Consider the following 27,897-nt stretch of genomic DNA (forward strand, 5'->3'; position numbering starts at 1 on the left):
GCAAAGGACCTGGAGAAGAAAATGTTGGCTGTCAAATGACTTAGAACCCTCAAAGATAATGGAAAATTTATATCAAATACTTACCGTAATTTTCCTTTCCTGATGGACTCCATGGCAGCCTACGTATGGGTTAATCCCGCCTCTCATACCTCATAGGACCCCACTCCCATAAATATTTGCATCTGGTCAGAGACCGTGTTCCGTAACTTAGCCTACTGCAGCAAATGGGAGGGAACTCCTGCTGCCATGGAGTCCATCAGGAAAGGAAAATTACGGTAAGTATTTGATATAAATTTTCCGTTTTCCTGACAGACGCCATGGCAGCCTACGTATGGGAAATAACTAGCCATACACACCCGGGTGGGTAATTGCTGGATAAAGAAAAAAAGGTTTAATTGGCACCATCAACAGATAATACGTGCAAACCAAAGTTAACCGAAGACAAAGAAGCCGGTTCTACACAATAGTGCGTCATAAAAGTGTTAATTGATGACCATGAGGCCGCTTTACAGATTACTTCCCGAGACACATGCCGGGATGCTGCCCACGATGTAGAAACGCTCCTGATAGAATAAGCGGTTACCGCCTCCGGAGGAGCCAAACCCCTAGACCTATAAGCCCATTGAATGGCCTGAACGATCCATGCTGCGATGGTTCTAGAGGAAGCCCGTGATCCTTCCATGAAAGAGAACAAACAGATGATCAGATTGGCGAAAGGAAGCTGTGGCTTCTAGGTATTGCTTTAGAACCTCCCCAACATATAGAGGGTGAACATTAGAGTCCTCAGTAGACCTGAAAGTAGGAAGGACAATCTCCTGATTCTCATGGAAGATGGTTGTTACTTTTGGATTCGATCCTAACATGGGGATCAAGACAACTCGATTTGGGAAGAAGGTAAGGAATGGTTCTTTGCATCCTAAGGAACCCTCTTGGCCGATGTTATGGCCACTAGAAAGACCACTTTGAGAGAAAGCTCTTTAATCGATGATTGATCCATATGCCGTATTTCCTTTTCTGAGAAGAAATCCAGGACAAGAGGAAGATCCCATTTAGAAAATCTTGGTCTTCTCTGAGGCCTAAGCCTTATTGCTCCCCTGAAGAACTTCAAAGAGAGACTATGTTGAGATGGACCATAAGGTAAGAGATACACCTTGGTCCTAGGAGGAGAACAAAAAAGGAACACGGTCTCTGACCAGATGCAAAGATTTATGGGAGTGGGGTCCTATGAGGTATGAGAGGCGGGATTAACCCATACGTAGGCTGCCATGGAGTCTGTCAGGAATACATATTTTCTAAAAGCAGAGGACCTGGAGAAGAAAATGTTGGCTGTTGCGTTTTTTTTTTTTTTTTGTCCTTTTATCACATGCACATTTTAGGAAAAAATACACTAAATTAAATTTAATTGTGAAAAAATACACTAAATTAATTTTAGCTGTCCAGGGCAATTTTTAATTTTTATTATCATTTTTTGCTAGCAAATGACTTAGAACCCCCAAACATTACATATTTTCTAAAAGCAGAGGACCTGGAGAAGAAAATGTTGGCTGTTGCTGGGTTTTTTTTGTCCTTTTATCACATGCAAATTTTTTGTAAAAAAATACACTAAATTAAATTTAATTGTGAAAAAATACACTAAATTAAATTTAAGTGTGAAAAAAATACACTAAATTAATTTTAGCTGTCCAGGGCAATTTTTAATTTTTATTATCATTTTTTGCTTGCAAATGACTTAGAACCCCCAAACATTACATATTTTCTAAAAGTAGAGGACCTGGAGAAGAAAATGTTGGCTGTTGCATTTTTTTATTTGTCTTTTTATCACATGCAGATTTTTAGGAAAAAATACAATAAATTAAATTTAAGTGTGAAAAAATACACTAAAATGAATTTTAGCTATCTAGGGCAATTTTTAATATTTATTATCATTTTTTGCTAGCAAATGACTTGGAACCCCCAAACATTACATATTTTCTAAAAGCAAAGGACCTGGAGAAGAAAATGTTGGCTGTCAAATGACTTAGAACCCTCAAAGATAATGGAAAATTTATATCAAATACTTACCGTAATTTTCCTTTCCTGATGGACTCCATGGCAGCCTACGTATGGGTTAATCCCGCCTCTCATACCTCATAGGACCCCACTCCCATAAATATTTGCATCTGGTCAGAGACCGTGTTCCGTAACTTAGCCTACTGCAGCAAATGGGAGGGAACTCCTGCTGCCATGGAGTCCATCAGGAAAGGAAAATTACGGTAAGTATTTGATATAAATTTTCCGTTTTCCTGACAGACGCCATGGCAGCCTACGTATGGGAAATAACTAGCCATACACACCCGGGTGGGTAATTGCTGGATAAAGAAAAAAAGGTTTAATTGGCACCATCAACAGATAATACGTGCAAACCAAAGTTAACCGAAGACAAAGAAGCCGGTTCTACACAATAGTGCGTCATAAAAGTGTTAATTGATGACCATGAGGCCGCTTTACAGATTACTTCCCGAGACAAATGCCGGGATGCTGCCCACGATGTAGAAACGCTCCTGATAGAATAAGCGGTTACCGCCTCCGGAGGAGCCAAACCCCTAGACCTATAAGCCCATTGAATGGCCTGAACGATCCATGCTGCGATGGTTCTAGAGGAAGCCCGTGATCCTTCCATGAAAGAGAACAAACAGATGATCAGATTGGCGAAAGGAAGCTGTGGCTTCTAGGTATTGCTTTAGAACCTCCCCAACATATAGAGGGTGAACATTAGAGTCCTCAGTAGACCTGAAAGTAGGAAGGACAATCTCCTGATTCTCATGGAAGATGGTTGTTACTTTTGGATTCGATCCTAACATGGGGATCAAGACAACTCGATTTGGGAAGAAGGTAAGGAATGGTTCTTTGCATCCTAAGGAACCCTCTTGGCCGATGTTATGGCCACTAGAAAGACCACTTTGAGAGAAAGCTCTTTAATCGATGATTGATCCATATGCCGTATTTCCTTTTCTGAGAAGAAATCCAGGACAAGAGGAAGATCCCATTTAGAAAATCTTGGTCTTCTCTGAGGCCTAAGCCTTATTGCTCCCCTGAAGAACTTCAAAGAGAGACTATGTTGAGATGGACCATAAGGTAAGAGATACACCTTGGTCCTAGGAGGAGAACAAAAAAGGAACACGGTCTCTGACCAGATGCAAAGATTTATGGGAGTGGGGTCCTATGAGGTATGAGAGGCGGGATTAACCCATACGTAGGCTGCCATGGAGTCTGTCAGGAATACATATTTTCTAAAAGCAGAGGACCTGGAGAAGAAAATGTTGGCTGTTGCGTTTTTTTTTTTTTTTTGTCCTTTTATCACATGCACATTTTAGGAAAAAATACACTAAATTAAATTTAATTGTGAAAAAATACACTAAATTAATTTTAGCTGTCCAGGGCAATTTTTAATTTTTATTATCATTTTTTGCTAGCAAATGACTTAGAACCCCCAAACATTACATGTTTTCTAAAAGTAGAGGACCTGGAGAAAAAAATGTTGGCTGTTGCATTTTTTTTTTTTTTTTTTTTTAGTCCTTTTATCACATGCAGATTTTTAAGAAAAAATACACTAAATTAAATTCAAGTGTGAAATAAATACACTAAAATGAATTTTAGCTATCCAGGGCAATTTTTAATTTTTATTATAATTTTTTGCTAGCAAATGACTTAGAACCCCCAAACATTACATATTTTCTAAAAGCAGAGGACCTGGAGAAGAAAATGTTGGCTGTTGCACTTTTATTTTCAATTTTTATTTTACACTTTTTTAAAATGAACTTTATTGCTATCAAAAAGGAGGGGCTAACAAGCCCCCTTGTAATAGCTTTGGGCAGGTGACAGGTAAGAGTACAAGGAGGCTATTATGGAGACAAGAGGGGTCTATTTTAGACTATGTATGAATTTGTATGGATGTAATGATTTATTTATTTGGAGGTACACTGATGTTGTGGCTGAAATTTAGGTATGGCTTCTTCATAGTTACCTTGGTCCAGCTTGGACTGATATACTGGAAGTATCCACGTGACCTCTGAAAGATTTACCCCCCTTCATGACCAGGCCATTTTTTTGCTATACGGTACTGGGTTCTTTTGACAATTGCGCGGTCATTTAACGCTGTACCCGAATAACAATTGTGTCATTTTTTTCCCCACAAATAAAGCTTTTTTTTGGTGGTATTTGATCACCACTGTTTTTTTTTTTTTTTGCGCTATGAACCAAAAAAGACTGTCAGTTTTGAAAAAAAAAAAATATATTTTTTTAAGTTCTGTTATAAAACATATCCAATAAAAAAATGTTAAAATCTAATTTCTTTGATAATTTATTTTAAGTTTCTCTGTTACATAATTTTGGTAAAAAAATCCCAATAAGCATATATTGATTGGTTTGCGCAAAAGTTATAGTGTCTATAAACTATGGTATATATACACTGGAATTTTTTTTTTTTAATACTAGCAATGGCAGGGATCAGCGGGACTGTGATATTGCGGCGGCCAATCTGACACTAACTGACACTTTGTGGGAACCAGTGGCACTAAGACAGTTATTAGTGCTTAAAATGTCACTGAACTAATGAGACTGGCTGGGAAGGGGTTAAACATCAGGGGCTATTAAAGGGTTAAATGTGTGCCTAATCAGTGTTTATGTGTACTGTGTGAGGTGCTTTTACTAAGGGACATCATGGATTTCATTCCCTGCTTTGCAGGGAAAGAAAATCCATTACTTCCCCGATGACAGGACAGAACTCTGCCTTGTTTACATACCCGGAAGTGCCGGATCACGTACCCAGTACGTGATCTGGTGCAGCAGAGCCGCCTTGCCGCCATATATGTAAGGTGGTACTGCCTGTGTTCTATCGAATACTGCCCTCCGTAAAAAAAAAATGCCTCCCCCAGGCTGCGCATGCGCAGTACGGAACGATGCTCCAGCTGATTTCCCGATCAGCTGTTGTGACGGCTTGAGGACGAATGCGCAGATCGTAGGAGGCAGTCTTTGAGGATCCGAGCGCTGAGGGAGAATGTAATTGGCAGATTCTTCCTCGCTATTGCGGGGCGGGTTGTGGGTGTGTTGAAGGGCGGGTTTTGTGTGTGTTTTGACCCACCCCTAGACACAGGAAAAACACTGAACACGCCGTGCAACAGACAGAAAACACGCCGTTCTATACAGGCAAAACATGCCCTGCAGCAGCGAGGCAGAATCTGACAAGTACGTTCTCCCTCCCCTGCTCCCTCCGATAATGCCCCCAACGATGTGCGCATGCGCTGTGTTGACGTCACGCTAGCTGATCAACATACAGTCAGGTCCATAAATATTGGGACATCGACACAATTCTAATCTTTTTGGCTCTATACACCACCACAATTTGAATTTGAAATGAAATGAACAAGATGTGCTTTAATTGCAGACTTTCAGCTTTAATTTGAGGGTATTTACATCCAAATCAGGTGAACGGTGTAGGAATTACAACAGTTTGTATATGTGCCTCCCACTTTTTAAGGGACCAAAAGTAATAGGACAGATTAACAATCATCCATCAAACTTTCACTTTTTAAATACTTGGTTGCAAATCCTTTGCAGACAATTACAGCCTGAAGTCTGGAACACATAGACATCACCAGACGCTGGGTTTCATCCCTAGTGATGCTCTGCCAGGCCTCTACTGCAACTGTCTTCAGTTCCTGTTTGTTCTTGGGGCATTTTCCCTTCAGTTTTGTCTTCAGCAAGTGAAATGCATGCTCAATCGGATTCAGATCAGGTGATTGACTTGGCCATTGCATAACATTCCACCTCTTTCCCTTAAAAAACTCTTTGGTTGCTTTTGCAGTATGCTTCGGGTCATTGTCCATCTGCACTATGAAGCGCCGTCCAATGAGTTCAGAAGCATTTTGCTGAATGTGAGCAGATAATATTGCCCGAAACACTTCAGAATTCATCCTGCTGCTTTTGTCAGCAGTCACATCATCAATAAATACAAGAGAACCAGTTCCATTGGCAGCCATACATGCCCACGCCATGACACTACCACCACCATGCTTCACTGATGAGGTGGTATGCTTTGGATCATGAGCAGTTCCTTTCCTTCTCCATACTCTTCTCTTCCCATCACTCTGGTACAAGCTGATCTTGGTCTCATCTGTCCATAGGATGTTGTTCCAGAACTGTGAAGGCTTTTTTATATGTTGTTTGGCAAACTCTAATCTGGCCTTCCTGTTTTTGAGGCTCACCAATGGTTTACATCTTGTGGTGAACCCTCTGTATTCACTCTGGTGAAGTCTTGATTGTTGACTTTGTTACACATACACCTACCTCCTGGAGAGTGTTCTTGATCTGGCCAACTGTTGTGAAGGGTGTTTTCTTCACCAGGGAAAGAATTCTTCGGTCATCCACCACAGTTGTTTTCCGTGGTCTTCCGGGTCTTTTGGTGTTGCTGAGCTCACCGGTGCGTTCTTTCTTTTTAAGGATGTTCCAAACAGTTGATTTGGCCACACCTTATGTTTTTGCTATCTCTCTGATGGGTTTGTTTCGTTTTTTCAGCCTAATGATGGCTTGCTTCACTGATAGTGACAGCTCTTTGGATCTCATATTGAGAGTTGACAGCAACAGATTCCAAATGCAAATAGCACACTTGAAATGAACTCTGGACCTTTTATCTGCTCCTTGTAAATGGGATAATGAGGGAATAACACACACCTGGCCATGGAACAGCTGAGCAGCCAATTGTCCCATTACTTTTGGTCCCTTAAAAATGTGGGATGCACATATACAAACTGTTCTAATTCCTTCACCGTTCACCTAATTTGGATGTAAATAACCTCAAATTAAAGCTGAAAGTCTGCAGTTAAAGCACATCTTGTTCGTTTCATTTCAAATCCATTGTGGTGGTGTATAGAGCCAAAAAGATTAGAAATGTGTCGATGTCCCAATATTTATGGACCTGACTGTATCAGCTGGAGTGACGTTTTTCGCATTTCTCGATAGAACACCAGCAATCGGTTAATGTTATCGATGCAACAGTTCTCCAACAGCCAAAGCCAAAGTCACATCCAAGTTGTAATGGAAATCGCACCACTTTGGAGTTGCACAAGTGTGAATGGAGCCTTAATGCTGTCTGTGACCCTGCACTTCCTGTCCACAGGGACACAACAGGAAGTAAACAAATATGTCACTACTAATGGCACTGTCTGGGAAGGGGTTAAACATCTAGGGGGATCAAAGGGTTGGATGTGTGCCTAGCCAGTGTTTGTGTACACAGTGAGGTGCTTTCGCTAAAGGATGTGCTAGGCTTTATTCCCTGCTACGCAGGGAAACAAAATCCAGCACAGCCCCGCTGACAGATCAGACATCCGCCCGGTGTGTCTCCTCGGCGATCAGTGGGTGGCGGCGGACATCCATTGGCCGGTACCTGCTGATCGGCTTCTGTTGTGACTAATCATAGCAGAAGCGGCGCGCACCCCACCCACACAGATGTCATATTGGGGGGCAATGGCTGTGTCCGGGCAGCCGCTGTGTCTCAGTTGACATCAATGGGACTTCCTGCACAGGGACACACAGGACACCCATGCATTCCTACGCAGGTAAACACGGCCCTCACACGGGATACGCATTGATACGCCTCGTGTAAATGAGGCCTAAATCTTCACTGGTGCCAAGGCAGCTCTGAGGTAAACACATGTAAACAAGGCCTCAGAGATCTGAATCTCCTCATTCTCTCTGCTGAGGGTGTTATCAGCAGTATAATAAGAGATAACATACGCAATGCATGACCTTCTCAGACCACATCAAAAGGCAACACTGATGAGTAAAGTGCAGTCGCCATAGCAACCGGGTTACACCTTTCATAACCAGCTGAACAGTGGAAGATGTTTGCTCATTTCTCACTGAGGATGACTGGCCTTTACACGTTCATGTTTGCCTTAAAGACATAGTTCACCTTTACCAACGAGCTGCTTCTGCAAGTAAAGGGCACCTGTAGATAAAAACAAACTGTGCAGCTTTCACCAAAGTTGAATAATGCCCTTGCTATAGATCAGCGGTCTCCAAACTGCCGCCTGGGGGCCGGATGTGGCCCTTTGCTTGCTTTTATCTGGCTCTTGGGGCACTATCCACCCCCACCCCCCTCCCCCCACTGTCAGCAACCATTCCTGATACTGACACCAATGATGAGGAACCATTCCTCCCACTGACACCAATGATGAGGAACTATTCCTCCCACTGACACCAATGATGGGGCACTATTCCTCCCACTGATACCAATGATGGGGCACTATTCCTCTCACTAATACCAATGATGGGGCACTATTCCTCCTACTGACACCAATGATGAGGCACTATTCTTCTCACTAACACCAATGATGGGGCACTATTCCTCCCACTGATACCAATGATGGGGCACTATTCCTCCCACTGATACCAATGATGGGGCACTATTCCTCTCACTAATACAAATGATGGGGTACTATTCCTGCCATTGACACCAGACTGCCTGCCAAACGCTCTCTGAGGGCAGGTTCACGTCATGAATTGAATTCCTGTGTGATTCACATGTGATCCGGGCGCAGTGCAATTTCAGCCCATTCATTTGAATGGACTGAAATTGCGCCGGGCCTCACCAAAAATAGTGCATGCATTACTGTAAAAACAGCAACTACTGTACCATGCTATCCCGTGCAAGCAAACACACTGCATTTGCGATCTGCATTTGGGGTGTCATTACATTAACACTGCCAACCACTGCAGATCACAAGTGCAATGCGCTTTCAACACAGTGCAGTAAAAAAGCGCATGGAACGCAGTTTTCCCACACTGTGATCTGTTGTGAACTGGCCCTGAAGAGGGATCCAAAGGCAGACTGTTCTTCAAAGACCAAAGCTTGTGTGAACAAGCCCTATATGAGCTGTATAGGTGCCCAGATGTAAAGGGAAGTGCGTCCACCTATATCCTCCGACATCTGTTTGGGTCCTCATTATTGGACCTGGACATAAATGTATTGCATTCAGTTCGACATTCATGAATGGACCCGGATGTAAAAGGATGTATAAGGACGCACATCCACTTACATCTGGCCCCCGCCCATAGGGATACACTGCAGTGCGGTCCAATGTATCTGAATGGACTCGGGTGTAATTTGGGTGCCCATCCTCTTACAGCCAGATGCCCATACTTTGCAGTTTAGTCCAACATTCCTAAATTGTTATGGATGTAGCCGGACGCACATTTGCTTCAATCTGGCTGCCCATAGGGCTACACTGCGGTCCAGTCCAATGTACCGGAATGGACCTGGATGTAACCGGATGCACATCTGCTTAAATTTGGCCGCCCATAGGGATATGCTGCAGTCCGGTCTGAACGGACCTGAACGTAAACAGATATAACCAGACGCACATCCCCTTAGATCTGGCTGCCCCTAAGCCATGTACTACAGTCCAGTCCAATATACCTAAATGGCCCCGGGTGTAATGGGACGAACGTTGACTTATATCCAGCTGCCCATAGGGTTACACTGCAAATGGTGTCGGCTATGTTTGAGCATTTGTTTGTGCCACATCCAATATTAGAGAAAAGAACAAAATCCCCTTGTGGTGGACTTTTAAGGCACAAAAACTTTTGGGAAATGGTTTTCTAATTTGAAATATTTATTCAATATGATAGGTACAAAACATGTATAAAAAAACATAAAATGTATTAGAACAAGTTTACAATGCTGTCATCATAGCATAATACAAGTAGTGAGCTAGTAGTTCTTGCACCCTACGCGTTTCGGAGTACATAGGTGTCTTTCCTTCTTCAGGGGTATAGTTAAGCAAGAATTAAATTATAGTTAAGCAGAACTGCTGGATGCTGGAGCGAACGGTCACTAGTCTAACAGGGTCTTTTTCCTCTTCTGGCCTCAGTGGGTCCTCTGGCCTGACCCTCCCGGGGTGTGCGTTGTGCGGGGGAGCTGGGTCAGCAATTTGGGCTAGGCACCCCTCTTCAAGGCACGCCACCTTTGTTGGATTTCTGGCTCAAGCAAATTGGGAGCATCGTTTGCACTCATATGTTTTTAATCAGCATGGTTTGAAAGGGCTGCCATCCCAATATATAACATAAAGTATTCTTGCTAAACTATACCCCTGAAGAAGGAGAGACACATATGTACTCCGAAACGCATCGGGTGCAAGAACTACTAGCTCACTACTTGTATTATGTTATGATGACAGCATTGTAAACTTGTTCTAATATATTTTATGTTTTTTATACATGTTTTGTACCTATCATATTGAATAAATATTTCAAATTATAAAATTCCACCACAAGGGGATTTTGTTCTTTTCCATAGGATTACACTGCAGTCCAGTCCAAAGGTCCTGAACTGACCCGGGTGTATACGGGTACATATCTGCTTACACCAGGCTGCCCATAGGGATGCATTGTAGTCAGTTTGTGATCCATCCAATCATGGACTGATGGAACGTCCATATAAAAGAGGCGCAATTGAGGACGCCAAAAGGCCCGGCAACCACCTGGAGAATCGGTGTAAAGAGCGGAGAGCAGGCTGCGAGCGCTAAGGTAAGTAAAAGTGCTTTTTAATGGTCCCCTGGATGGGCATTTAACCCTTGGTGTGCAGGGGGGAGTACAACTGCAAGGGTAGTTTTTAGTTTTCCACTTCGGCTTTAAAATGAAACCCATCTATCTGTTTTATCCAATTAACTGCGGAAATTAAACCATTTATCAAGAGCAACAGTATGAGTCTATCATCTGCACATCTACTCTTCTTAGGTATTAATGTTGCGCAAGATATTATAATTATATTTCATTCTATTTATACCCCCGTTGTCATAATCCCCCCTCCCCCCCGGTTGTAGACATGTCACTTTTGACCGCGGTGTGAAGTGTGTGCTGATTCAGAGAGTGACGCTCTACATCCATTCTCCTCCACCCCCACTCCTTCCTGTGACTCATCCCACGTCAAATAATGAAGCTGCCCTTTACATCGGATTATATTCTGCTCGGCATTGCTTCTGTGTGGGAGATCAGAAGCATTGTTGTAATTGTGCCCCATCCTATACCCAGGTGAGCTCTGCCTTACCTCAATTATTGGCACCAGCTTAATGGTTGGCGCTCTGTATTGCCGGTCATACACCAAAAATCCCCACAGTTCAGCACTGAGCAGAGGACATAGCAGAGCTTCATTGCTAATTGGGTGGATTAAAGTGTATCCTAAACCCAAGAACAAAAATAATAGGATGCAGTCTTCCGATCCTAAGGGTCCTTTCACACTGGGGCGGTTTGCACGCGATATTGCGCTAATAATAGCACCAGCAAACCGACCCGAAAGTGCCGCTGCTTTCATTCCAGTGTGAAAGCCCCGAGGGCTTTCAAACTGGAGCGGTGCGCTGGCAGGACGGTAAAAAAAGTCCTGCTAGCAGCATCTTCGGAGCGGTGAAGGAGCAGAGTGTATACCGCTCCTTTACCGCTCCTGCCCATTGAAATCAATGGGACGCTGCGGCTATACCGCCGGCAAAGCGCCTCTGCAGAGGCGCTTTGCGGTGGTTTTTAACCATTTCTCGGCCGCTAGGGGGGGTAAAACCGCCCTGCTAGCGGCCGCATACCGACGGTAAAGCGCCGCTTACAATAGTAGCGATTTACCGCCGACGCCCGCCCCAGTGTGAAAGGGCCCTTAGTGGTGGCAACATCTGTTCAGGGTTTTTATCCTTAATTTTCACCTGGCCAGTAACACACTTTCTGTTCAAGGGTGACAATATCACTCGCTGTTTTGTATGTAGAGAAGCAGTGTTGTCACCCTAGAAGAGGATTCTCACCTTCTCTCCCCTTCCCTTTTCTTCCCTTCCCTTCTCTTCTCCTCTTCTCTCCTCTCCTCTCCTCTCTTCTCTTCTCTCTTCTCTATTTTCTTCTCTCTCCTCCCTTCTGTCTTCCCTCTCCTCCTCTGTTCTCCCATCTCTCTTTTTTCTCCTCTCCTTTCCTCTCCTTTCTTCTCCCTTGTCTCTTCTCCTCCCTTCCCTTCTCTCTGTTCTTCGCTCTCTTCTCCATTCTCTCTTTTTTTCTCTTCTCCCTTCTCTCTTGTCTTCTCTTCTCTCTTTTCTCCTCTTTTCCTCTTCTCCCTTCTCTTCTCTTCTCTCTTTTCTTCTCTTCCCTTTTCTCTCTTCTCCCTTCTCTCTCTCCTCTCTCTTCTCTCTTTTCCTCTCTTCTCTCGTCTCTCTTTTCTTTTCTTCTCTGCTCCCTTCTCTCTTTTCTTCTCTTCCCCTTCCTCTCTCTTCTCATCTCATCTCTTCCCTTCTCTCTTCTATTCCCTTCTCTCTTTTCTTCTCTACTCCCTTCTCTCCTTTCTCTTCTATTCCCTTCTCCCTTTTCTTTTCTTTTCCTTTCTTCTCTCTTCTCCCTTAAATATTCCCTCCTCTCTCCTCTCCTTTCCTCTTCTCCCTTCTCTTCCCTTCTCTCTTCTCTCTTTTCTTCTCTTCCCGTCTCTTCTCCCCTTTCTCTTTTCTTCTCTTCCCTCTTCTCTCTTCTCCCTTCTCTCTCCTCTCTCTTCTCTTCCCGTCTCTTCCCTTCTCTCTTCTCCCTTTTCTTCTCTTCTCCCTTCTCTCTTTTCTTCTCTTCTCCTTCCTCTCTTTTGTTCCTTTCTCCCTTCTCTCTTTTCCTCTCTTCTCCCTTCTCTCTTTTCTTCTTTTCTCGCTTCTCTCTTTTCTTCTTTTCTCCTCTTCTCCCTTCTCTCTCCTCTTCTCCCTTCTCCCTTCTCTCTTTTCTTCTCTTCTCCCTTCTCTCTTTTCCTCTCTAGTCCCTTCTCCCTTCTGTTTTCTTTTCTTCTCTCTTCTCCCTTCTCTCCTCTCTCTTTTCTTCTCCCTTCTCTCGTTTCTTCTCTTCTCCCCTCTCCCTTCTCCCCTCTCTCTTCTCTCTCTATTCCCTTCTCTCTTTTCTTCTCTTTTCCATTCTCCCTTCTCGCCCTTCCCAATTCTCCCTTCTCCCTTCCCTCTTCTCCACCTTCTCTCTTCTTTCTCTTTTCTCCTTTCTCTCTCCTCTCCTCTCTTCTTCTCCATAGCATAACTCTCAACTTTATGATGGGAAAGAGGGACACTTATTAGCAAAAATTATGCAGGCAAATGACACACTCCCATTACATAGAGAACTAATACACAAAAATTGTTGAATAAAGCACCACTTCATAATAATTTTTACCCCCTCCCGCCTCTGGTTCACCACTGGAAAGAAAAAAATCCCTATCTGTTTTATTGCAATTACATGATAGTTTAAGTTTTTGGGGTTTTATTCGAGATGTGCAAAGCGAGATCACGCAAATACATATAAGTATAACATTTAATTAGGTAATGACAGATACAGATAACAAATGTCATAACATTAGAAAATTTAACAAGAATACTTAACTAAAGGTGCCTTTTCTGCCACCAAACCGCTTTTGTGGCGTGGCACAGAAGATCAAAGTCGGACGCGTGCATGATAGCAGCTCTGAGATGAGACTTATTATTCCAAGTTTTAGCTGTGTTATATACTGTAGAGGACTTGTGTGTAAGTAAATGACCAACCCCACTTTCAAACAACATGATCTTTTAAGGACTTGGTCAGTTTGTAATGGCATTCCTTTGGTATGAAGTCAGCTAAGGTAACCAGGCTTTAGACAACTTTATTAAGGAAATATTAAATTTCTCCATCACTATCTAAATGCCCTTTTTTTTAGTTAATTTAACTGGTGGTCACATGATGCTGCAGCCCCTTTGGGTCGTTTTTTTGGATGCCCAGTGGCAGGGTCCTCTTAGGATCCAGAAGAGGATGATGGCCTTACCGGTGGAATGGCGATCTCAGAGTGGGCATCGCAGCGCTGGATCAGCGGCCCTCCACCCGTAAACCGGTGGCGGCGAGGGACCTGGAGATGGTACTTAGATAAGTATATCTTACTTTGCAAGGTAAATGGAAAACGATGCCTATTAGGGTATATTTAGACATGCGCCTAAATCTCCTTTGCCTCTAAAGCCCGGTCTGTGTAAGGGGCATTCTTCCCACTGACCCCCAACTTAAAGAGCATTTTTTCCCATTGACCACCAATGTAAGGGGAATTTTTCCCAATAACCCCCAACAGTGGCGGCTGGTCGGTTGGTCGGTCCCCCCAACAAACCCACCTGCCCCTCCGTCACTTGCTCGTCTGTCTGCCCACCAGCCCTGCACTTACCCATGAAGTGAAGGACACGGCCGTATCTGGGGAGATGCGATGCAGCGGAATGCGGGAAGACGTGTAACCGCCCTGGACCAAATCGAAGGGTCCGGTGTGCCTGCCAGAACGAGCCGAGCCAATCATGAAGGGAAGCCAACTGGGAAGCGGGACCGAAGACCAGGGGAGCCGAGCTGAAGTGTCAGGATGACGTGCAGCACCAAGCCGGATGGGAGGAAGGAGCATGGAAGCCCATGCTTCCCATCTCGGCCAATCGGGTCTCAGGACCGATTTCCTGATTGGCCAGGAGGAGAATCAGGAAGACAATAGCGAATATTAAATTTCTATTGTCACACAAGTGGGTGGGCACTGTACCCCGAGCCCACCTTTTTTGAAGCCAGTTAGAGACTCCAGCTCTAATCACGTGCTTCGGAAAGAAAAACCCCATTGGAATCCATGCGTCCGGCGCCCTGCAAGTAGATTAGGTTCCAGGCGCATGGATTAGGGGAGCGGCACCACATATGGACAGGCCGCCACTGACCCCCAATGAATTTTTTTTAGCAGGGATTACCCTAGACCTGAAAATGATTGAAAAGGTTCTTCTGGGGTAAAAACGTTTGAGAAAGGCTCTCCTAAACAAACCATAGTCCAATGCCAGTAGAAGTCATTCGGTCTACATCAGCCAGGCAGCCAGCTGTCTATTGCTGAACAAAAATCAATCCCACGTCATACCATTAAACGCCTTCAGGATGGTTGCTGTCGATTCCTGGGAGCACCAGCAAGAGAAAACATCTATTTCCAATAATCTGATTACATTGAGCTGCTGAAAGCTGTGCTGTGATTGATTGGTATAAACTGTTGATTGTTATTTGTACAGTGTTATTAAATCAAGTCTATTCAAATTATTTGTTACGTGGTAAGCTTAGAGATTCTGTAGAAGACTACCAAAACAGGGGGTCGTATTGTTGAGGCTAAATGAGTCGTATTTGCGAAAAATCACTGAAGTATCTGTGTGACATTTCGAGTCAATGGAAAGGCAGCTTTTAAGTGTCCGCCTTCTGTACTCCCTCTGCATATATCCTGTCGCTGTTCATCTCACATTCGTCTGAGAGCCCCAACCGACGTCAGCAAACACAATCATCGGCAACGTCAAGTGTAGATGGGAATATTCTGACATATGAAGAGGCTCTGGTATTACTGCCTTGTGTTCTCTAAGGGTTTCCAGGCAGAGAATCTCATAAGCCCCCCTTCCTTTGCTTGTCAGATTTTATTTCAACATCTCAAAGCTCTGCTCATGATAATCAACTGTGTCCTTCTGTCGGTATATGCTGGGTATATGTAATTACTAAATAATCATATTTTATAATAGTGGACGCTTGGGTGAGAAACAGTTATTGTTGGGGGAGATTACATTTTTTCTTTTTTTTTTTTGCTTTGCAAACGTGAAGGCTGTGCAAGGAGGATGAAAAGTGAGTGATGGGAGGAAGGGAGTGTAGAGGGCAATGGGGCGAAGGGGGTAAGTGTGGAAGGTGATTGTAAAGAAAATGGTATTGGAGAGGATAAGTGGATAGAGGAGGTGAGTGGAAAGGTAGAATGTGATTAGAAGAGAGAAGAAGGCGATGGTGGAGTGTGATTGGAAGGGGGTAGGAGGTGAGGGTAAGGTGTGATTGCAAGGGGCAGAAGGTCAGGGAGCTGTGTGATTGGAAGGGGCAGGAGGTAATGGCGGAGCATGATTGGAAGGGGGTAGGAGGTGATTGGAAGTGCCGGAGGTGAACATGGTGTGTGATTGCAAAGAACAAAAGGCTAGGGAACTGCGTGGTTGGAATTGGGAGGTGAGGGCAGCGTGTGATTGATAGGGGCAGGTGGTGAGGGCAGAGTCTGATTGGAAAGAGCAGAAGATGGGGTAAAGTGTGATTGGATGGGGCAGGTGGTGAGGGCAGAGTGTGATTGGAAAGAGCAGAAGATGGGATAAAGTGTGATTGGATGGGACAGGTGGTGAGGGCAGAGTCTGATTGGAAAGAGCAGAAGATGGGATAAAGTGTGATTGGATGGGGCAGGTGGTGAGGGCAGAGTGTGATTGGAAGGGGCAGGAAATGATGGTAGAGTGTGATTGGAAGGGGCAGGAGATGATAGTAGAATGTGATTGGAAGGGGCAGGTGGTGATAGTAGAGTGTGATTGGAAGGGGCAGGTGCTGATAGTAGAGTGTGATTGGAAGAGGCAGGAGGTGATGATACAGTGTGATTGGAAGGTAAGAGTACATTGTAATTGGAAGGGCAAAGGTGAGGGTACAATGAGTTTGGAAAGGCCCAGAGATGAAGGTACAGTGTAATTGGAAAGGGCAGGAGGTAAGGGTAGAGTGTGATTGGAAGGGGCCAGTTAGGACAGTAGAGTGTAATTGGAAGGGAGTAGGAGATAAAATACTGTGTGATTGGAGGGGACAGTAGGTGATGGTAGATTTTGGTTAGAAGGGGCAGGAGGTGATAATAGATTGTGATTGGAAGGAGCAGATGGTGAAGGTATAGTGAAGGTGAAGGACATGAGAGTGTGTTTGAAAGGGGGTAGAAGGTGAGAGTACATTGTGATTGGAAGAGACAGGAGGTGAAGGTAATGTGTGATTGGAAGGGACAGGAAGTGTAGGTAATGTGTGATTGGAAGGGGCAGGAGGTGAGGGTAGAGTGTGATTGGAAGGGGCAGGAGGTGAGGGTAGGGTTTGATTGGACGGTGAGAGTACATTGTAATTGGAAGGGCAGAAGGTGAGGGTACAATGAGTTTGGAAAGGCCCAGAGATAAAGGTACAGTAAAATTGGAAAAGGCAGGAGGTAAGGGTAGAGTGTGATTGGAAGGGGCCAGTTGGGACAGTAGAGTGTAATTGGAAGGGATACTGTGATTGGTGGGGATAGGTGACGAGGTAGAATATCATTAGAAGGGAGCAGGAGGTTGAGGGTGCAGTGTGATTGGAAGGGGCAGCAGATAATGGTAGAGTGTGCTGGACAGGGGCAATTAAGAGGTAGAGTGTGATTTAAAGGGTTTAGGAGGTGGTGGCATGATGTGATTGGAAGAGAGCGAGAGGCAGGGGTAGAATGTGATTGGAAGTGTTCAGGAGATAAGGTAGGGTGTGATTGGAAGGAAGAGGGTGGTGAAGTAGAGTGTTAATGGAAGGATATTTTAAGGAACATAATAATGTAAGGAACATAATAATGTTTGTGGTTCTTGGGGTTTTCATACAGTACAAAACAACCATTCTCAAAGATGGATCTGTGGAACCCCAGGGTTCCTTCAGAGGTTACTAGGGGTTCCATGAGGTATCACTAATTGACCTCTCATACCTATATAGATCCAGGTCAGCAGCAATTGGCAGAGTCAACTGCATAACACCAATAATATTTTTAGCATTCAAAAAGGGGTGCATTCTGACCACCACTGTAAGAAACATTCTTTCCACTGGCCACCAGTGTACGGGCCATTTTTCCTAGTGATGAATTGGTTTTAGCAGGGCTTCACCCAATCCTGAAAATTATTTTAGTGGTTCCATTATTAAAACTTGGCCCATGTAACACTAGAAATTTTGACTCTGGGAAATTGTATATGATTACTAAAGGTTCCCTCACCCTCTCCTATGGCGTCTATGCTCTACTGGCAAAACCAACAAGATATCACCCTGACTGGCAAGCGAGGGAGTGTTGGGTAAAATGGGAGTTGCACATCGCTGATTCCGCCATTGGGGAGATGTCACCAGCATCAGATTGACAATATGACAGGGCCCCTTTATTCAGTGGAGATTTGCATATAACTGCAGCTGTTTGTATCTCTGGATCTGCTGGTTATTATCTTCTAAATTGCTGATTATTTATTATGTGGTTTTGACTGAAAACAACCTCTGTTGATGCAGTTCGTCATGCTATGCTCAATTTAAATTACCATGAATTGTGCGTCAGTTGTTCCCAATTATAAAAACCATTCATTCTCTCTTTTATTGATTCTTAAGGCTGCCTGTTTGATCTGAGGCTGTGCTCCAAGGAGGAGGTCTGTGTACAAGGTGAGTCTTCCTACCCGCATATCCTCGTATATTCATAACACATCACATCTAGTCTGACCCTTTTCCTATTAAAGCAGAACTGCAAGCCAGATACTACAGTGGGGAAAATAACGATTTGATCCCCTGCAGATTTTGTAAGTTTGCCCACTTACAAGGAAATGAAGGGTCTATAATTTTTTATCGTAGATGTATTTTAAGTGATAGAGACAGAATATCAACCAAAAATCCATAAAAAACACACAATACAAATGTTATAAATTGAGTTGCAGTTCAGTGAGTAAAATAAGTTTTTGGTCCCCAAGTAAAACATGACTTATTACTTGGTGGAGAAACCCTTGTTGACAAGCACAGAGGTAAGACATTTCTTGTAGTTGGTGACCAGGTTTGCACACATCTCAGGAGGGATTTTGAACTACTCCTCTTTACAAATCAACTCTAAATCTAAAGGGTTTCTTGACTGTTGCTTGGCAATTCAAAGTCAAAGTTTCAGCTCCCTCCATAAACTTTCTATAGGATTAAGGTCTGGAGACTGGCTAGGCAAAACATGACTTACTACTTGGTGGAGAAACTCTTGGCAAGCACAGAGGTCAGACGTTTCTTGTAGTTGGTGACCAGGTTGGCACACATCTCAGGAGGGATTTTGGTCCACTCTTCTTTACAGATCTTCTCTAAATCTAAAGGGTTTCTTGGCTGTTGCTTGGAAATTTGAAGTCAAAGTTTCAGCTCCCTCCATAAATTTCCTATAGCATTAAGGTTCCGACCGTTACGCTCCATCGGACAATTGTCAGATTTTCCGCGGACAAATGTTAGATGGCAGGTTTTAAAATTTTCCATGGACAAATTTCTGTTGTCGGATTTTCCGAGCCATCCATTCAAAATATTTTTCTCGGGCTAAAAAAAAAAAAAAAAAAAAAATTGATGCACATATACACTATATTACCAAAAGTATTGAGACGCCTGCCTTTACACGCACATGATCTTTAATGGCATCCCAGTCTAATGCCCTGTGCACACGGTCGGATTTTCCGACGGAAAATGTGTGATAGGACCTTGTTGTCGGAAATTCCGACCGTGTGTAGGCTCCATCACACATCTTCCATCGGATTTTCCGACACACAAAGTTGGAGAGCAGGATATAAAATTTTCCGACAACAAAATCCGTTGTCGGAATTTCCGATCGTGTGTACACAAATCCGACGGACAAAGTGCCACGCATGCTCAGAATAAATAAAGAGATGAAAGCTATTGGCCACTGCCCCGTTTATAGTCCCGACGTACGTGTTTTATGTCACCGCGTTCAGAATGATCGGATTTTCCGACAACTTTGTGTGACCGTGTGTATGCAAGACAAGTTTGAGCCAACATCCGTCAGAAAAAATCCTAGGATTTTGTTGTCGGAATGTCCGAACAAAGTCCGACCGTGTGTACGGGGCATAAGTCCGTAGTGTTCAACATTGAGTTGGCCCACCCTTTGCAGCTATAACAGCTTCAACTCTTCTGGGAAGGCCGTCCACAAGGTTTAGGAGTGCGTCTATGGGAATATTTGACCATTCTTCCAGAAGCACATTTGTGAGGTCAGGCACTGATATTGGACGAGAAGGCCTGGCTCACAGTCTCCGCTCTAATTCACCCCAAAGGTGTTCTATTGGGTTGAGGTCAGGACTCTGTGCAGGCCAGTCAAGTTCCTCCACCCCAAACCCATTCATCCATGTCTTTATGGACGGAACTCAATATCACAGGCAAGACTGCAATACTGACCTTCAATCCAAAATCCCCCTCTGCATTACTTTCGTTTTTACCTCCAATTTTGTTGAGAAAAAAAATGTTCCCCTCTGGGTGATCTCTGTACATTGCAAGGATTTTAACAAACTTGCAGATTCCTACCTTTTGTTATGCTGAAGAAATAGCTGTTTGTTTGATTCTGTGCATGTGCTGAGTGAATCTAATGGGAGTGATTTTATATTTATCAATCAGATGCTGCATCTGCAGGGCTCTAATGAGGAGAAGTGGCAGGGTCTGAATCTCTTAAGACGTTTGTTGCAGGGGACGCCCTAAATCAGTCTGGTAGCTTAGTGCAGACTTCTGGGAAAATCAGTGAGCCAATCACACAAACAGGAAATTACATTTCTGGGAGGCGTCCTGTATACCATCTGTGTGCGGAACGCCTCCAGGTAGCCATATTACATTTTACAGAAAATTACAGAGCTGCAGATTAAAAAGGAAAGGTAAGATTTTTACTAACATTCAATTACGAAATGATTTGTGTTTGCTATATTATATTATTATTTTATTTATTTTTTGCTATTTTTTTCCCCACGAAAGGGCTTTGGAGCAGTGGTGGCCTGTCCATTATCGCCCCCCCCCCCCCCCCCCATCCATACGTCTGGCCCCCTGATCTACATACAGGGCGCCGGACTATGAATTTCAACGGGGGGAGTTTTGAAACACGGGCTTATAGCCAGAGGCTCTAATAGGCTACAAAAGAGGGGGGGCTCGTGGGGCGCAGGGCGCCGGACTATGAATTTCAATGGGGGGAGTTTTGAAACACTGGCTTATAGCCAGAGGCTAAAAAAAGGGGGGGCTCGTGGGGCGCAGAGAACTGCGCCCTGATCACACCCAGTTGTGTGACAATAGCGAATGAATATTCTCTATTTTCACACATTTTCACACTAAATCTCCTCCCCGCCAATCAGGAAGTGGGTCGTGAGACCCGTTTCCCAATTGGCCAAAACGCCAGGCGATCCTATTGGATGACTAGTGCCTAGGAGGAGGAGAAAGGAGACCGGAGCCGCCACCTAGATGGGGTAAGTGCCGGACCGACCGCCAGACAGCGGGGTGGTGGGGGTTGTGCTGCCGCCCCCCCCAAAAAAAAAAAAACCCCACCAGCCGCCACTGCTTTTGAGTGTATAAAGCCACAACTTTCTCTACTTCAACCAAAATAAAACAAAAGGTTTTGCCTGTACATACACTTTAACACCTTGTCCGTGTTTCTTTATTATGTTGTTTTTCAGATGGATTATTCGGCCAGTGTCGGGATCGATCGGAAAGGGAAGTGGGACAGTTTCAGGTGACTCCTAGAACTCTGCAACAGTTGCAAGGCATTCTGCGTCGGCTGTCGGCAAAAGGTAATCAGTAACCGAAATAATCAGCTGTGAAGCCCCGCTCCATTATTTCCGAGGACTTACAAAAAAAGATGACAGCCGTTCCTCACAATTGAAGCAACCGGCTCTGCTGTGATTAATTGAACGGCGAAGCTCCGTGTCATTTGCATTTTCTCCCAGAGTGACTTGATGCATCCTTTTCTTTTGATTTCCCCGTTTTTTTTTTTTTTATTTCATAAAGAATGATTTCGCCAGGCCACACAATTAACTTCTAACCGACATTTCTAGATTAATCACCATCAGCAGGGCAAAGAACGCATAAGAAAAGAGAGGATATGCAAAGTAGATTGGCTGGAGAATTAAAGTTTTATTCCTTTTTTTTTTGCCTGTGGTCACAGGGTTGTCGTGGAAGGATGATGTGACGCAGCGAGTAATGGCTCATGAAATGGGGCGCATCCCGCAGCACAAAGCACTGGAGTCTTTCGATCTTCTGGATGAGGAGAGGTAGATTATGATATTAAAGGTCCATTCTGGTTTGAAAATGAAGGATTGCAGTGCATACAGGGAACACAGTTTTTGTTCTTCATCCAGACATAGCTGTAGTGCACCGAGCCTCTCTTTTCCAATTGTACACGAAATTACCAAATGTATTGGGACGCCTGCCTTTACACGCACATGAACTTTAGCCTGGGTTCACACTGCTGCCTTGCGATGTGGTGCGAATTTGATGCGGCTTTTTGTCCACGGTGAGGTGCGAATTTACTTTGCGATTTGAGATGTGGAGGTGCGAACAAATTTGCATCACACCGTAGAAGATCGCGTCGCACCCGCGTCAAAGAAGCACCGGAGTCTTTTTTTTTTTCCCCCTCATCAAATTCACAATGCTGCTATGTGAACCAAACGCATAGAAATCCATTCTATTCAATTGATATGCAAATCTTGGTCTTCCTAACCACATCCAAACCACTCAAGATTTGCAGCAGTGTGAACCCAGTGTGAAAGTTTATATACAGTATACTCTATATTACCAATAGTATTGGGACACCTGCCTTTACACGCACATGTACTGAACTAATGTGATCCCAGTCTTAGTCCGTAGGGTTCAATATTGAGTTGGCCCACCCTATAGCTATAACAGCTTCAACTCTTCTGGGAAGGCCGTCTACAAGGTTTAGGAGTCTGTCTATGGGAATGTTTGACCATTCTTCCAGAAGAGCATTTGTGAGGTCAGGCACTGATGTTGGACAGGAAGGTCTGGCTTCGCTCTAATTCATCCCAAAGGTGTTGAGGTCAGGACTCTGTGTGGGCCAGTCAAGTTCCTCCACCTCAATCTCGCTCATTCACACTATATTAGGGTTGTCCCGATACCACTTTTTTAGGACCGAGTACAAGTACCGATACTTTTTTTCAAGTACTCGCCGATACCGATTACCGATACTTTTTTTTTAATGTCACGTGACAGTTTTTTTTTTGCTATTTTTTTTTTTTGGGGGGGGGGTGAACGTTGTATGTGTGTGTTTTTTTGTTTTTTTTTACAATTTTAATTTTTTACAATAATATTTTTTTATTCTTTATTGTTTTTTTTTTTTTTTTTTTTTTTAATCAGCCCTTTTGGGGGGCTTTGGTGAGATATCAGGGGTCTTAACAGACCTCTGATATCTCCCCCTTGAGACAGAGGAAGAGACCGAGGATAGAGATTCCCCAGTCCCTTTCTCTGCAGCCTCAGCTGCACTGAGAATGAATGGAGAGAAGACAGCGGCTTCTCTCCATTTATAAACTGACACATAGTAATCACAGAAGATTACAATGTTTCAGTTATGTAAATGGACAGAGTCAGCTGACTCTATCCATACACAAAGGAAGGAGGAGGGGGACGGAGGAACTGAGGGGGAGAACGGAGGGGGACAGATAAGGAGAGAGGAACGGAGGGGGAGAACGGAGGGGGACAGATAAGGAGAGAGGAACTGAGGGGGAGAACGGAGGGGGACAGATAAGGAGAGAGGAACGGAGGGGGAGAACGGAGGGGGACAGATAAGGAGAGAGGAACTGAGGGGGAGAACGGAGGGGGACAGATAAGGAGAGAGGAACTGAGGGGGAGAACGGAGGGGGACAGATAAGGAGAGAGGAACGGAGGGGGAGAACGGAGGGGGACAGATAAGGAGAGAGGAACTGAGGGGGAGAACGGAGGGGGACAGATAAGGAGAGAGGAACGGAGGGGGAGAACGGAGGGGGACAGATAAGGAGAGAGGAATGGAGGGGGAGAACCGAGGGGGACAGATAAGGAGAGAGGAACGAAGGGGGAGTACGAGGGGGACAGATAAGGAGAGAGGAATGCAGGGGACAGCGGAGAGGCACAGAGGAAAGGAGGGGGCATGGAGGAGGATGCAGTGACAGTCAGCTGTGAGCAATCACCGCTGTATGTCACTAAAGCTGGTGAAAGCCGCTGGGGGAGAATCTTGTAACTCCCCCACGCGCCGATCACAGCTGTCCTCTAGGTATCGGGGGAAGCATCGGGAGCATTTGCCCGAGTACAAGTACTTGGGCAAATGCTCGGTATCGGGACAACCCTACACTATATTGCCAAAAGTATTGGGCCACCGCTCCAAATCATTCGGTGGAGGGGGGATTATGATGTGGGGTTGTTTTGCAGGGGTTGATCTTGGCCCCTTAGTTCCAGTGAAGGGAACTCTTAGGGTGTCAGCATACCACATTTTGGACAATTTCATGATCCCAACTTTGTGGGAACAGTTTGGGGATGGCCCCTTCCTGTTCCAACATGACTGCGCACCAGTCCACAAAGCAAGATCCATAAAGACATGGATGAGCGAGTTCCCCGCTCCAAAGAAGCTGCTGGTAGGACTTTTTCTGACGCCCTGCCAGCGCACCGCTCGGGCTTTCACTCTGGAGTGAATGGAGCATCTGTTTTAGGGCAGTTTGCAGGCGCTATTTTAACGCTATAGCGCCTGCAAAACGCCCCCAGTGTGAAAGGGGTCTTAGTGAGGATTCCTGCAGTGCAGAGAGGTAACAAAGGGGGACCGGTTGGGTAAAAATACATGGCTGGAGGGGTGGGATATTTGCAGACATTCTCATTTAAAATCCTAAAATCCCTATTTTCTTAGATCCCCATTGGCGGGGCGGACAATTCAGCGGCTTACAGGTCCATTGTCAGCTCAAAGGTGGACCAACCAAGTGGATCCCTTACCATATTTAAGATCAAAGGTGACATCATCAGATTCCTCATCAGGACCACAAAGACTTCCTATGAGCTTCAAGCAGAACTTGTCTCCTCTGTTGGATCGATACTTGACCTACTTTCTGCTCTCCTCTCAGTCACCAAGTTCACAGGTAAGTCCTAAGCAGGAAAATATCAACCAAAGCTCAATGGTTCACCTGTAAGGAGCAATACTACCACCATATTAGTCAGGGCTAGCTGGAGACCTGTTGTTCCCCTTTTCTAGTTTAATCTCAGAGTTCAAATTATCCCATCAGGCTTGTAAAATTTTAAAGTTCAAATCACCTTCCTGAGAGCAGATGCCTGGTATTATCTTTGTTAAAGTGTATTTGTAGTCAAAACGTGGGAAGATTTGCATTCGCTTTTGTTCCCGGTGACCATTGTCTCTGCGACAAAAAGGGATTGATGCTCCAACATGTTTAGTTGTCATCAAAACATAAGTGAGGTAAAGTCCTCCAATGAGCACATCTTTTTTAAAGCGGAACTTCATTAATTGTTTCCATCTAATAAATATTCTGCCCTTATTGTTTTAACTTTGGATAGTAAAACTTTTTTTTTCTGCCAGTAAATACCTTATACAGCCCACTTCCTGTTTCTTGTCTGGTCATTAGCCTAGGCGTTATGACATCACGCACAGCTCTCTCTCTCACTCTTGTGAGAGTTTGCCAGGAAGGGAGGGGGTGGGGGTCATAAGAGGGCCAAATAGTGCTGCAGAGCTGGAGGTGTGCCTCTGTGTGTCTGTGTAAATCCAGGAAGTGAACAGGCAGCAGCTTCAGCTGCCCACAGTTAAAATGGTTGCAGCCAGACTCAGTGGAGGGAGATTTCTGCAGCATATTTGGCAAGTACAGAATCACAGTATATGTAAAATAATACGCAAAGTAGCTAGAGGGAAGCTTCAGAATGGCATAAGAGTTTTTATTACAAATTATATGAGCAGACTGCAGTTCCTCTTTAAGTGACAGCCAGACTGCAAGTGAATGGAAGTCTCCCAAATGGGATACAAATATTGAAGAAACCCCTTTCCCCCTATAACCCCGCCCCTCACTCCCCTCTAATCAATTGCCCCAGTTTAAAAATATCTAAACTAAATGGATCAAATATTTACCTGATTCTTGGCCTTGTGATGTGCCGGGTCTGGAGTCTTCTGTTCTGGACTGCAAAGTGGCAGGGTTAGTTTCGGGAGCCCAAGTCTCAGCATGGTGATGTGAACACCTTCTATTGGGTCCATCAATAGGGTTAGTATCCTTAAGACTCCAGTGGCAGTGACATGACCTTAGAATGAGGGGCAGCAGGAAGACCAGTCAGGTGGTAGGCCCAGACTGAATCAGTGAACCGCTACTCTTTACTCCAAATATAGGAGGTGCGGAGGCCCATGTGATGACGGGAAGATAAAGTTTGTTTCAAAGTGTTTTCTCCTAATTGTGAGGTAGTGTTCAAAATTTAAAGTGGGCTTAACTATTCAGTCTCTAAAAAAAAAAAAAGTTTGGGCTAAAGTTACACATTAACTTGAAGAATTTCTGGATTGTTCTCCAGGTAATGCTTCCATTACTGTGATGTAGGAGATAACTTCCCCTACACCCCAAATTCAAACCCCAACGCAGTCCTCCGTCCAATGGGAGCCCCAATTATTGTTGTTGACCTGCTGAGCACATTAATTCCATCCAATTTCCCAAAAAATGCTGTTTATAATAGAAATTACCAGCCCTCATTTGACCCAACATTGGAGGTGACATTTATGGGAAAGATAACATTCTAGCAAAGCATTATTTTGCCATATTTTCTCCATTTATCTGTTTCTTTGAACTTGTCTATTTAAATATCTCTAGTTAACCCACTTGTCATTATCTGAAACTTTCAATTTCTATCTATGTAGCTGGGCTATCAGGACCCCAACCGTGTGAGAAACTCCCAACACTTCTTTGCTGCCTCTCACTCCTGGCCCGAGGGATCTAGACATGTTGTCTACGGGAGGCTTCAGGGTGGACCAGAATCGCCTTTACCTATTCAGTGGCCCAGTGACACTCACCATGCCTGGGCAGAACTGAGAAGGAAGCTTCCACGTGATAGTGTGGACAGTAACTTGATGGATGATGTCCTTGATAGTTCCGAAAGGATTGAAAGGATGAGCCTGATGGACGAAGGTGACCAGGACCGCCGGCCAGAAGAAGGAAGGACATTGAAAGGTCTCTGTGCTTAGTTATTTGTTGGTTGTTTGAAAAGTGGGGCTATCTTGAGGGCAAGGAGGTGGAGGTGGTCTACTCAATGTTCAAAGCTATCAAAGCCCCAACGGGGACGTATTTTTTTGTCAGTGATTGTTGATTAGTGCCTAGGAAGTTTTATTGAGGTTTATAATGCTATGGTTGGTTTGTGTAGTGATGTGCAGCGAGGTCACTGGCTTTATCAGCCGTTTTCAAGCATCACATTTACACTTCCTTTACATATATGCCGTTTTGCCTACAATTGGCATGGACACACACCATGAAGTTATTATCTAAAAGAAATCCTGGTAACATTTATACATACAGTATATACTATATAAGGCACGTCCATAAACAACTTGATAAACCTGAATTTGGATTTGGAAATAGAAGAAGATTATTTATGGGAATTAAATGTGTAGGACTACCAACATCCTTAAAACGTGAGAAAAAAAAGAGCATGAAACAAGTGCAACAGGGGCCGTCCCTTTGGACTTTTAAGGCAGAAATAAAGGAAATGGAGTAAATAAAAGGCAACCATGTGCCACTTTTATTGAGTACACAGTATCTGATAAATTTTGTAGTCATAAACAATCACATTAAAATAAAAAAAAAAAATCAGTTGCAGCCACTGTGCCCTCAAACGCTGCCACTGTGCTCTCAAATGCTGCCACTGTGCCATCAATTGCAGCCACTGTGCCCATCAAACGCTGCCACTGTGCCCATCAAACGCTGCCACTGTGCCCTCAAATGCTGCCACTGTGCCCTCAAATGCTGCCACTGTCCATCAATTGCAGTCGCTGTGCCCATCAAACGCTGTCACTGTGCCCATCAAACGCTGTCACTGTGCCATCAAACGCTGCCACTGTGCCATTATATGCTGCCAGTGTGCCCATCAAATGCTGCCACTGTGCCATTATATGCTGCCAGTGTGCCCATCAAATGCTGCCACTGTGCCATTATATGCTGCCAGTGTGCCCATCAAATGCTGCCAGTCTGCCCATCATATGCTGCCAGTGTGCCCATCAAATGCTGCCAGTGTCCCTCCTGGGATACCCCGCTCCCAATACCCCCCCCCCTTGGATGGATCGCGGGACACCATAGGAGGAGGACCGGCGCTTACCTTGGTAAGGAGTCCTCTTCTCCGGCGTCTCCT

The 27,897-nt window shown here is 44.4% G+C and overlaps 1 protein-coding gene across 2 annotated transcripts in view; it reads left to right on the plus strand.

The window, feature by feature from the left end:
- PTPRN (protein tyrosine phosphatase receptor type N) overlaps window positions 1-27,897 on the plus strand; it is a 193,996-nt gene that overhangs the window by 37,390 nt on the left and 128,709 nt on the right. For both annotated transcript variants that reach the window (XM_073634326.1, XM_073634327.1), the window contains exons 2-6: window positions 18,160-18,210; window positions 21,222-21,335; window positions 21,710-21,815; window positions 24,431-24,656; window positions 26,417-26,726. In XM_073634326.1, coding sequence (XP_073490427.1) covers window positions 18,160-18,210; window positions 21,222-21,335; window positions 21,710-21,815; window positions 24,431-24,656; window positions 26,417-26,726 — 807 coding nt within the window. The remainder of the gene's footprint in view (window positions 1-18,159; window positions 18,211-21,221; window positions 21,336-21,709; window positions 21,816-24,430; window positions 24,657-26,416; window positions 26,727-27,897) is intronic.

This window comes from Aquarana catesbeiana, linkage group LG06 (assembly GCF_042186555.1).
Source record: "Aquarana catesbeiana isolate 2022-GZ linkage group LG06, ASM4218655v1, whole genome shotgun sequence".
Taxonomy (NCBI): Eukaryota; Metazoa; Chordata; class Amphibia; order Anura; family Ranidae; genus Aquarana; species Aquarana catesbeiana.